Genomic DNA, 12,747 nt, shown 5'->3' with positions numbered 1-12,747 from the left:
TTGGGACAATTCACTCTCTGGTTTTTGTTATGTCTTGGAAACAAAACCCAGCTGTGAATGAAGTCTCGCTCAACCAGTCACGTTTAGTCTCAAAATCGCGCAGGTTATGCTGGTAATTTTAAACCGTTCTACCTTTTCTGTCAGCTCGGTAAATGTGTCCATAATGGACCGAATACAACCCCGGTCAAATCAATTTCTTCCCACCAGTTCTGTCTGAGCTCCTCCATGCCGTTTCCTTAGTTTCCTGCTGCTGTTGATAGGCCTGTTGTCCCAGAGGGTGGGGAGGTGCTCGAGCCGGGGATGGAAAACACAGAGCGGAGGAGCACATCTCCCGCTTGTGTTGCCAGTATTGTATTGAGTCTTGTCAAACTGCTGTCTCTCGCTCGCCTTGTAGCCCTGCCAGCTTTTGTCCTAAGTCTTGTCGAAACTCCCTGTTTATATCTCCTTCTCCGAGACACCTGCTGTGTGCATGTGTGTGTGTGTCTGTGTGTTGTTAGAGAGTGTTAAGGCGTGCATGCCGAGTGTGTCCTGGTGATATTTGATGGGATAAGACCGCCTGATCCCGATGTGTTTGCGCGACTCTGTCTGCTGATCTACTCTGTACCCAAAGGTTGAGCGCCCGGATCACAGCAGATAATTGGTTTGACCGAGTGCAGTGCCCCCTGGCAGATGGTACCACTGGTGTTGGGATCACACTCGCGTTCGCAGTCCCTCAGTGACGTGCTCAACGGGTCCCAGGCCTTCACCCAGACTGGCGGAGATGTAATGTGGAACAACCCCACGGAGAGGAAAGCTTTGCTCAGCATCCTGTAGTGACTCAGAGCTTGGTTATCAGAAACAAGGAGCGCTAGTTTGCATCTGCTTCATGAGAACTACTGTGACTAACACTGAAGATAAAGCAGTGTTGTTTTCTTTTCCTCCATGATTACAATGGAAGATGTAGTTTCGTCCTCAGTTTCCTGCGAAGGCTTTGGTAGCATCACAGACCCCACTGCTAAAAAAAGGGGCCATTGAAGCTTCAGTTGAAGTGCCTTGCCCAGGTACATGAAAGCAGGTTAGTCGTTTAGAGCTCTAGTCTCCCTACAGGCTGTGGGTCTCTGACAGATGTTTGGGCATGGCAGAGAACCGGGGGGTACTAAGGTTTGAGCCCCACGTTCCAGCTGTCAGTGATTACTACCGTCCCGCTGATGCCTGCCCACTCCTCATGACCTCCATGTATTCAGGATTGGGGTTGGAATGAGGGATAGTTCACTAGGCCAAATAGCACTCTGTGCATCCCTAGCTAGCAAAATTTTTTGTGTGTCTCCATCTTGAAAAAAAAAAAAGAAGTGTTGATCCGACTAATTATGATCATACGCTTCATACTCGCACCCTCCCTCTTGGATTCGCTGGCATCTCACATTTTATTTGAGTCGCTCCTGCTGCTTCTACCCTCTTCTCTCTTTTTTTACCTCCTTCCTATCTCATTTTTTTTTCTTTTTCCTTCAGCTTATTTGCCTTCCTCCTTCCCTTCCCTTCCTTTCCCTTCCCCTTTCCTCTCCTTTGATTTTCTCCCCGTTTCTCGCTTCCCTTGCTCATCTGGCATCCCTCTCCCTCGTTAATCTCTCTTTGTTCAACTCCTTCTTTCCTTCAGTGCTGTTGCGTGAGGAGGTGGTCCAGCTTCAGGAGGAGGTGCACCTGCTGAGACAGATGAAGGACATGCTGAGTAAGGACCTGGAGGAGACCCAGGGTGGCCGCTCTGCCAATGTGCTCTCTGCTACCGAGCTCCGAGTCCAGCTGGGCGAAAAGGAGCAGGAGCTGGACCGGGCCAAGGAGGCATTGCAAGGTCAGGACCCCATAAAGACCCCCAGCTGTTATCTCTGAGTCCAAGGGATGTATCGATGTATCGGCCAATAATCGGTATCATCCGATAAAGCCTAAAATTTGCAGAATCGGTCATAAGCTGGTTGTTTAGAAACAGCCAATGGTCAGCTCTGATTATATCCCGTCAATCAAAAAGAAAAACAGATACACATTTCTTTCTCATTTGAGTGTATAGTGTGTAATCCAATGCAAAATAATTGCACTTTATCTTCGGGGGAGTGCACTTAAAGTTAAATTGAACGCTTAGAAATGTCAAAGAATAAATAAATATATAACTTTGTTGCATTACAAGTGTGGAATTAAAATCATGCTTTTTAGAGTTAACAATTGAACACGCAACTTATGGAAAGCAGAACAACCTGGTATCAGTACTGACATCGGATGATGTTCTTCTGAGTAACTGGACATCGGTATCGGCCAGTAGTTTTCGTATCGATGCGTCCTTACTTCTTACAGTCCTCAGCACCCACAGTACTGCTGGAGAGCACGCGGCACTGTGGATGCTGAGGACCGTAATAGAAAAACACCACCACAGGTCCCGATAGCAAGGTTGTGCTACAGTTGTACACACATCTAGTTTGAAATTGCATTTCTTAGGTCACATCCAGAGCAATGCTGCAAATGATTGAAATATAACTAATTTGAACAAATGAAATATGTGTCCAAGATTTCACTCACTCGGTGTAAATATATACAGCGATGAGCCAAAACATTATGACTACCTGCCCGATGTGCTGTCGGTCCTCCGTGTGCTGCCAAAATAGCGCTGACCCACCGAGGCGTGGACTCTACAAGAAACCTGGAGGTGTCCTGTGGTATCTGGCACCAAAACATTGGCAGCAGATCCATCAAGTCCTGTAAGTTGTGAGGTGGAGCCACCATAGAGTGGACTTGTCGGTCCAGCACATCCCACAGATGCTCAATTGGATTGAGATCTGGAGAATTTGAATGCCAGAACAACACCTTGAACACGTCATCATGTTCCTAAAACCATTCCTGAACAATGTGTGACGTGTGGCAGGGCGCATTATCCTGCTGAAAGAGGCCACTGCCTTCAGGGGAATACCATTTCCATGAAGGGGTGTACCTGGTGTGTAACGATGTTTAGGTAGGTGGAACATTTATGTGTCAAATTGACGTCCACATGAATGGCTGGACCTAGCAGAACATTGCCCAGAGTATTACACTCCTCCCACCAGGTTGTCATCTTCCCACAATGCATCCTGGTGCCGTCACTTCCCCAGGTAAATGGTGTACATGCACACGGCCATCCACATGATCTAAAAGAAAACAGGACTCATCAGACCAGGCAACCTTTCTTCTACTGCTCCAACATCCAGTTTCGATGCTCATGTGCCCATTGTAGGCACTTTCAACGGTGGACAGGGGTCATCATGGGCACTCTGACCGGTCTGTGGCTACGCAGCCCCATACGCAGCAGGGTGCGATGGGATGCATTGTGTGTTGTGTCACAGTCCTCCCGTAACCATCATTACAGTTTTCTGTGCCACAGCAGACTTTCTGTCGGTTCCGACCAGATGAGATAGCCTTCGTTGCCCTCGCGCATCGATGAGCCTTGGGCGTCCAACACCCTGTCGCTGGTTTGTGGTTTGTCCCTCCTCGGACTACTGTCAGTAGGGACTCACTACTGCTGACTGGGAGCACCCCACAAGTCTTGCCGTTTTAGAGATACTCTGACCCAGTCATCTGGCCATAACAATCTGGCCCTTGTCAAAGTCACTCAGGTCTTTACTCCTGCCCATTTCTCCTGCATCCAACATGTGGACTACCAGCTAACCTACCCAGAGCTTGACCCGTGACCTTGTTTGGAAATGATCAACGTTATTCGGTTTACCTGTGAGTGGTCATAATGTTTTGGCTCATCAGTGCTCATCTGTTTGTGTGTGTGTGTGTGTTTGTGTATATATATAATTATTTTATTTTTTTTGGTCTTAGACACCAGTGTCACCCCTGATGAGCAGCCAAGTTGGCCCAGGCTTCCTTTCCATTTAATTTTAGAGTCAAAAAGACTGGCATAGAAATTTGGCTTTGCGATTTGCATGTGCTATTGGTGTGGATCAGAATGCAATGCTGTTTATGTGGCACACGAGTGTCTTTCATTAAAATATCATCAGGCTTGGTTTGTGTTATGAAAACAGCACCAGCCAAACATCCAATATTCAACAGCAAAATTATAGTAGTCACGTCAAACACTTTATATTTTTAGGGTCCTAAAAAGAGCATTTGATGTGAAAAGAGCATTTGATTATGAAATCCCCCATACCCCCCCCCCCCCAAAAAAAACAAACAACAAAATGCATGCAGGTATGCACACACTGGATACGGGTACATTTGCATCTCAACAACTGTCATGCACTCTGGGTCTCTTTACATACACACACAAACACACACAAAAATGCGGGCGTGCACACAAACTAACCCATGCGCGCACAGCCAGCGCTTCCTCTTTCGTGGTTTCTTACTCAGCTATGAGGGTAACAAGTGGCTGACAGACAGCATGCTGGTGAACTCATGACTGTTGTGTAACTGCATGAGAAAGTATGCGAGGTGGATGGATAGCACAGCCTCTACATGGGGAATGTTGACTGACTGACATGTTTGGCGGTTATGTAAAGCACGGGCTCGCTCTTTTCTGGTGATCCGAGAGCCTCATGGGAACAATTTTAGTTTTTCATGTATTATCATCTGTTGCGTCTTGTTTCTGTAAACAGGTAAATTACGTAGAGACCAGCACAGAGCGGTCCTGGGTGAGATTAATATGAATACGGTCCCCGGGCCCGAGCCTTACCATCTGTGGATGAGAAAGTGTCACTATGAAACTTATTTCTGAGAAGATTACACAATTGACCTTTCGCAAAGTACCGCCCCAGAACGGTGCTTGTCCAATCCTACCTTAGCAACGGTCCGTCAAGCTTTCAAACACACAACACAATGCTGAAACAGTGTGCCTATGGGATCTGCAAATCGGATTCTAGATATCTGAAAAGTTTGGAGGGGGTGTAATTTTCTTTCCCTTCCCGAAACCCAGAACGCAAGGAGCGCAATGTCGGCAATAGATTTCGCAGTATAGCAGACCCCATGGCCAGCTTAATCCATCCAAAATCAACAAAAATACCTGTCTGCTCCTAGCTAAGCTTGCTACTAGCTATTATTGATAGCTAATACAGCTAACGTATTATTACTGTTACTTTTACCCACACAATGCGCTGATTTCTTCCTTCATGTTTTGGTGTTTTCCGGCTACTTCCTGGATAGTTCTGAAATGCTTGATGGGCATAGCAACAGTAACTAAGGGGGGCGGGACTTTGCGAAAGGTCAATTCACCTCTGGTCTGCTTCATTGGGAAAAGCAAACCCCCCCCCCCCCACAACCACCACCTTCCCCAGGTGGAAGGCAGCGCTACTCAGTGGCTTTCAGCTGTAACTGCACAACCGTAGCTTCAGCTTCAGATGCAGCAGAGCATCTCTTTTGCTGGTGCTGTCGGGCATCTTTTCAAATGTGCGCCGCTTTGCGTTCCAGCGATGAAAGCCGATCGTAAGCGTCTGAAGGTGGAGAAGGCGGACCTGGTGAATCAGATGCAGCAGCTGTACGCCACACTTGAGAGCAGAGAGGAACAGCTGCGAGACTTCATACGTAACTACGACCAGCACCGAAAGGTAAGAACTATATCTTAACAGAGCCGGTGCCGCCATCTGTTGCCACAGCACTCTCTTTTGAAGCAGGTGTTCCTCACCACCTTATCACAAGCCCTTCCTGACCCTGTGTCAAGTCTGGGACTAAATAATGAAAGAGATGACACGTTTGTAAATGAGTAAAAGACGGAGAGATTGCTGCAAGATCTCCTTGGAGTGCTGGATCTGGAGGCCCATTGATCATAGGGAGGAGCGCTTTGCTCTCATCAGATTGTATGGCAGAGTCTGCATGTGTTTTGTTGCCCCAGGAAAGTGAGGATGCAGTGAAAGCCCTGGCAAAGGAGAAGGACATGCTGGAGAGGGAGAAGTGGGACCTGAGGAGGCAGACCAAAGAGGCCACGGAGCAGGCCAACATCCTGCGCTCTCACCTGGACATGAAGGAGAACCGAATCAAAGAGCTGGAGGCCGAGCTCACCATGGTAAGCCACACAATGCACGCCGTTGCACCTTCGAAACAGCCAGAAGCCGATGGCGTCGCTTCAGTCTCCGATATCCGCCGTGCACGTGCAAATAAACAGATACCGGTAGATACGGGTTGGGTGCCTATGTACTCAGATCACCCACACAAACCTAAGGTTGCATAAAAACTTTCAAAGGCAAGCTGTCATATCTCCCTTCCTGCTCGCAAAGCATTAATTTTCCTCATGGGCGGAGAAGAATTCATGCGTTCCCCTGAGTTATTGTTGATTTCCTGCAGATAAACAGTCGTCAGTCTGTTTGTCATTAACTCCCCCCCCCCCCACCAGTCACAACCAACCAGTCATTCTCACACTAGGGCGGTCTCTTAGGCTCAGAGCTATTTCTGGTCTTATTTCTGGGAGGCAAAAGAGAGACATAAAAATATCCACAATACAATCCTACTCCTGCTAGTATCTGTTACTTCTCATGTACTCATAACTACGATTATCCATAAGATTAGTATTATTTCTGTCATTACTGCGGGATAGTACTGCACACTGCAAAAAAAAAGACAAACTTTCCACGTTATTTAATGTTGTTTTAGGTCTCGTAATGTTTATTGCAAGACATTTCTAGTAACATTTTCTTATCCAACAGGAACTCTCTACTCTTCTACACCTATTCTATCTGCAAATAAATTGATCCATGTGTACATGCATTTGTATATCCATAAGTACAAAACCAGTACGCGTTCATGTCCATCTACAGCTTTAAAAGCTGCAGTTGTGTAATTGTGTGTTGTTTTGTGTGCAACCCAGGCGAAGCAGTCTCTTGCCACCCTGACCAAGGATGTGCCGAAGCGTCACTCCCTGGCCATGCCCTCAGAGCCCGTGGTGAACGGCAGTCAGGAGTGGGTGATGCAGGCTGACCTGCCGCTCACAGCAGCCATCCGTCAGAGCCAACAGACCCTCTACCACGGACACACTACAGACAGACAGGGTAGGTACATCCAGCCCCGCTAACCCTCCGACTTCCTGTCTCTAATTTGCTTGGTGTTGCCCTGCCGTAAGGTTGCCAACCAGCAATGTCCCACTACCCCCAGACAGAGAATGCAGCTCTCTCTCTCTCTCTCTCTCTCTCTCTCTCTCTCTCTCTCTCTCTCTCTCTCTCTCTCTCTCGCTCTCTCAATTCAATTCAATTCAATCCAATATTTGCCTTATTGGCATGACATACATTTGTGTACATATTGCCAAAGCATGTAAACCAACAGCACAACACAACAATGATTATAATAACAGCAACAACAACACCTCTCTCTCTCTCTCTCTCTCTCTCTCTCTCTCTCGCTCTCTCTCTCTCTCTCTCAGACATACACTGACACACATTGTCCATAAGTCGTAGCATTGCTGCAAACATATGGCACATTTTTGTGGCAATCCATTCTGATTTGAAGGATGTAGTACTATTACTATGACAACCGATGATAATAATACTGATAATGATAATATTAATACAATGTCACCATGTCATTTTAAAGTCAAACTTAATTTGTAATCCTACAGTACATTTAATACTATTCCAAGTATATGTGCCAACAAGATTACCAGAAAATAACCCCTCCACCCCCCTCATCCTGTACTTTTTATCATTTGAATTATTTTCATTAGTGGGAGTTGGCAACCTTACAAACACAATTTACTAACAGAGGGTTTTCCAGAAGTCTCTGAGACTGACTGTGGGCATCTTTGCGACCTGTGTGGTTCCTTGTGTGACTGCATGTATGCGCATGTGTGTGTGTGTGTGTGTGTGTGTGTGTTTGTGTGATTACACCAACTCCAGCTGTGGTCAGGCTCAGTCCCTGCCACTCACGCCAGCCCTCTGTCATCTCTGACGCCTCGGCGGCAGACGGGGACCGCTCCTCCACGCCCAGCGACATCAACTCCCCTCGCCACCGGACCCACTCCCTCTGCAATGTAAGAGCTGCCTGGCCCCCTCGACCAAGTAATCAAGCCTCCGCAATTCTCTCTAAGTACCCTCCTGCTTTGTGTCTTCCCCTGTGCATGTGTCTCTCTGTCATGTGGGTCCGCTGGTTGTTGGCCTGCCCGTGCTTGTGGAGTCTGGCAGTGGTGGTGGTGGTGGTGATGGTTGTTGTGTCATTTTGTGTTGCGCTGAGATGACTCGACAGTGCTGGAGATCTGCATGAAAACAAACGTCCTTTTGTGATTATTTTCTATCACCGCTTTTTGATGGTGCTAGAAAAGCTGTTGCATAGGACTTTGCTCAGAAAGGATTCATCGCACTCATACAGCATGTGTGCCTTAATACAACAGAATAAGTGAGTTTTGTGTCCGGGTGGCGTGGCGGTCTGTTCCGTTGCCTACCAACACGGGGATCGCCAGTTCAAATCCCCGTGTTACCTCCGGCTTGGTCTGCGGGTGGGAAGCCAGATGTGGGTATGTGTCCTGGTCACTGCAGTAGCGCCTCCTCTGGTCGGTCAGAGCACCTGTTTTTTGTTTTTTTTTTGGGGGGGGGGGACTGGGGGGAATAGCGTGATCCTCCCACGCGCTATGTCCCCCTGGTGAAACTCCTCACCGTCAGGTAAAAAGAAGTGGCTGGCGACTCCACGTGTATCGGAGGAGGCATGTGGTAGTCTGCAGCCTTCCCTTGATCGGCAGAGGGGGTGGAGCAGCGACCGGGATGGCTTGGAGGAGTGGGGTAATTGGCCAAATACAATTGGGGGAGAATAAGTGAGTTTGAAAAAGTGAAGTTAGGTGGGCAGAAAAGCAACTAAAAGAGCCTCATCAACAAATACTGCAGCGGCGATAGCCATACCCCAGGTTGGACTCTGTGTTTCAGTGGTGGGGAAAGTCCTGAAGCAGCAGCTGACTCGTGTGTTTCCGTTTCAAATTGTGTTCCTGGGATCTAAATTGGTTAAATGTCTGCTAGGAATAGCTCCACAGGTAGTCTCCGGGACTGTAGCAGCTTGTCATGTTTCCACAGCTAATCATCGCTTCTCCCTTCTTTTGCCTGGTGCAGTCCATGGAGGACCTGGAGGACCAGAAGCGTAAAAAAAAGAAGGATAAGATGACTCTGGGATCACTGTCACGGGTCTTCACCCGGGGGAAGCAGCGCAAGTCCCTGGACCCGGGCCTGTTTGATGGTACAACTACCCCTGATTATTACATAGAGGAGGATGCCGACTGGTGATGCTCTGTGTGTGTGTGTGTGTGTGTGTGTGTGTGTGTGTGTGTGTGTGTGTGTGTGCGTGCGTGCGTGCGTGTGTGCGTGTGCAAGTGCAAAGAGTATTTTGGCTTGAGAAAGATGGGAGACGAGGGGAAGTGTATACGCATGAGTGTATGTGTGAGTATCTGTGTGCATGTGTGTGTGTGCGTGTACGAATGTGTGCATGTGTCCCAAAATCAAACCCCCCGAGAAAGACTGCTATCCCCAGAAATGTATATTATCATCAAAATGTATGTTTGTAAATTAGATATATATTTATAGATGTACATGTATGCATATGTATATATGTTTACATGCATATAAATATATACATGGGGTTATAATGTGTAGACATGTTTATGCTGTATCTTTCAAATGTCTTAATGTACTTTTTATATAACTGGAGACTTGAAGGACTGCTGTGCATATGTAAATAGGAGTTATTGTGCAACTAGTGTTTGTAAATGCTCTGATGACATACAGGTTCTTTTGCCATGCTTCTGGACATTATTTTCCTAAATGCTCATTATTCTCAATCGTAGGTGGCAAATTTATATATATATATATATATATATATATATATATATATATATATATACACATATATATATACACTACCGTTCAAAAGTTTGGGATCACCCAAACAATTTTGTGTTTTCCATGAAAAGTCACACTTATTCACCACCATATGTTGTGAAATGAATAGAAAATAGAGTCAAGACATTGACAAGGTTAGAAATAATGATTTGTATTTGAAATAAGATTTTTTTTACATCAAACCTTGCTTTCGTCAAAGAATCCTCCATTTGCAGCAATTACAGCATTGCAGACCTTTGGCATTCTAGCTGTTAATTTGTTGAGGTAATCTGGAGAAATTGCACCCCACGCTTCCAGAAGCAGCTCCCACAAGTTGGATTGGTTGGATGGGCACTTCTTTGAGCAGATTGAGTTTCTGGAGCAACACATTTGTGGGGTCAATTAAACGCTCAAAATGGCCAGAAAAAGAGAACTTTCATCTGAAACTCGACAGTCTATTCTTGTTCTTAGAAATGAAGGCTATTCCATGCGAGAAATTGCTAAGAAATTGAAGATTTCCTACACCGGTGTGTACTACTCCCTTCAGAGGACAGCACAAACAGGCTCTAACCAGAGTAGAAAAAGAAGTGGGAGGCCGCGTTGCACAACTGAGCAAGAAGATAAGTACATTAGAGTCTCTAGTTTGAGAAACAGACGCCTCACAGGTCCCCAACTGGCATCTTCATTAAATAGTACCTGTTAGAGCCTGTTTGTGCTGTCCTCTGAAGGGAGTAGTACACACCGGTGTAGGAAATCTTCAATTTCTTAGCAATTTCTCGCATGGAATAGCCTTCATTTCTAAGAACAAGAATAGACTGTCGAGTTTCAGATGAAAGTTCTCTTTTTCTGGCCATTTTGAGCATTTAATTGACCCCACAAATGTGATGCTCCAGAAACTCAATCTGCTCAAAGAAGTGCCCATCCAACCAATCCAACTTGTGGGAGCTGCTTCTGGAAGCGTGGGGTGCAATTTCTCCAGATTACCTCAACAAATTAACAGCTAGAATGCCAAAGGTCTGCAATGCTGTAATTGCTGCAAATGGAGGATTCTTTGACGAAAGCAAAGTTTGATGTAAAAAAAATCTTATTTCAAATACAAATCATTATTTCTAACCTTGTCAATGTCTTGACTCTATTTTCTATTCATTTCACAACATATGGTGGTGAATAAGTGTGACTTTTCATGGAAAACACGAAATTGTTTGGGTGATCCCAAACTTTTGAACGGTAGTGTATATATATATATACATATATATATATATATATATCAAATACACTGTAAATGAGGGGCTCAAGAGAGCTCGACTCCTCATGAGATACTACCCTGACTCGACGGGCTTGTCAGGAGCAACTCTCCTAGAATAGCGATGTCACCAATAAGTCGGTCCGGAGCCGACGTTTGCTATTGTGAAGTGGGACAGACGTTATCTGGCGTCCCATTTCACCGCCGACTACCATCGGTATCGTCGCTGAATAACCTCGAAATTACTCCATTTGCACAACAAAACTCAATTTGCTATTTAACGTGGGGGGGGGGATACACATTTGGTGGAAAATAGTAAATTTCATTGCTTTTTTGGGAGGTACGAATGTCGATAACGTGTGACCGGATTATTGATTATGTATGATCTCAGCGCCAGAATATTTGATGGTAATGCAAAGTACGTGGATCCAAGACAATAATATCATAATGATTATCATATTACTTTTCCCATTAACTAACCGGCGGCACCTCTGGTGGCTTGAAAACCAGTCCTCCACCATAAGACAAGTTTAATTCTGAACACGAAAAAAAAATTGCCGGAAATCATATATCCATGCACAGTTCACGTGTCTTTTAAATGGTATCGGGATGGCCATACACAAGTGCCAACGGTTAAAAGTTGAGCTTTGAGAAACAGGCGCCTATGTGCCTTTCTGACAGGGCGAGAACTAGAAACCAGCCTCGCAGGACTGCTTGCGTCACCGATCCGTTCCTCTGACAGTCTGACGCGTGCCGAGATGACGCATCCAGTAGGAATGTGCATTAAGACACCCGCATAAACACCCATGCAAGCTTTGGTTAGAGTCCATTGTGCAACAGAAATTAACAATTTCCCATCATCCTGTGTTTCCTCATGTACCCTCCCCGACCCCCCCCCCCCCCCGCTGTGCCAAGTCTTCTTCCCTCGCATCACGAATGCACGGCCCTTTGTTTTCTTTGGTTGTTGATCGTTTTGCTTTGCATATACGACCTCCCCTCATCCCCCGCATCTGTGGTTAACAACAAAAGACTATCTCTGTTTAATGTTTTGTGATATAAGGGGATGTTGCATAAAAAAAAGAAAGAGTAAATCTATTCCAAGTATTTTATTTAAAGGCCAAGTGGTAACTTCTGATATCCGACAGCGTCTGCCACCGCGGTTGCGGGCAGAGGTCACGGGAGGTTTTAGCATTTTCCAAGTGAATACAGTTGAAATGAAAATCTTATTTTAAAAAATAAAACCAGCAACAAAACATGACGGTGTATGTCGCAGTGTTCTGTTCCACGAGTGATCTGTTCTTGTGTCTAAGTCTTAGCGTGTCTCTCCCTCTCCTCCTGCCATTTCTAATGGCATCTCTCTCCTACCAGTGAGTAACTCTTCATCTGTGATTATCAAATGTCTGTTTCTGCACTGGGGTGGGGATTACTCATAACACTCAAATCCACTGGGAAATTCAAGTTGTCCCTGTCCTGTGAAAACTCTTTTGAGGCATCTTGCACTTTGCATGCGGTATTTGCCCTCAGCATGTGAGGCTGAATCAGAGAAACACATCAGATTCATGCAGGATTCGTCTCAGTTATGAATCTGCCTTATCCTGTCTCCGAAATTTGGTTGTTAACGGTTCGAGAGCCATGATGTTGTGTGAATAATCCCTGGGTTTCTGGTGTTATCCTAGTGGCCAAAAGTCCCTCCATAACCATCAGATAGTCATTCACATGTGTTAACTCTTT

The 12,747-nt window shown here is 45.8% G+C and overlaps 1 protein-coding gene across 2 annotated transcripts in view; it reads left to right on the top strand.

Moving 5' to 3' along the window:
- kaznb (kazrin, periplakin interacting protein b) overlaps positions 1-9,645 on the top strand; it is a 68,220-nt gene extending 58,575 nt beyond the window's left edge. The window contains exons 4-9 of one of the 2 annotated variants that reach the window (XM_056273606.1): positions 1,634-1,825; positions 5,404-5,540; positions 5,825-5,995; positions 6,794-6,974; positions 7,815-7,948; positions 9,012-9,645. In XM_056273606.1, coding sequence (XP_056129581.1) covers positions 1,634-1,825; positions 5,404-5,540; positions 5,825-5,995; positions 6,794-6,974; positions 7,815-7,948; positions 9,012-9,182 — 986 coding nt within the window. In that variant the 3' untranslated portion in view covers positions 9,183-9,645. Of the gene's footprint in view, positions 1-1,633; positions 1,826-5,403; positions 5,541-5,824; positions 5,996-6,793; positions 6,975-7,814; positions 7,949-8,975 lie in introns of both variants that reach the window. The other variant, XM_056273605.1, reaches the window with a different exon arrangement.
- Positions 9,646-12,747: the final 3,102 nt, after the last annotated feature.

The sequence above is a fragment of the Lampris incognitus genome, chromosome 2 (genome assembly GCF_029633865.1).
Source record: "Lampris incognitus isolate fLamInc1 chromosome 2, fLamInc1.hap2, whole genome shotgun sequence".
Taxonomy (NCBI): Eukaryota; Metazoa; Chordata; class Actinopteri; order Lampriformes; family Lampridae; genus Lampris; species Lampris incognitus.
The sequence above is the reverse complement of the archived record's forward strand: the minus strand, read 5'-3'. Positions and strand labels throughout refer to the sequence as shown.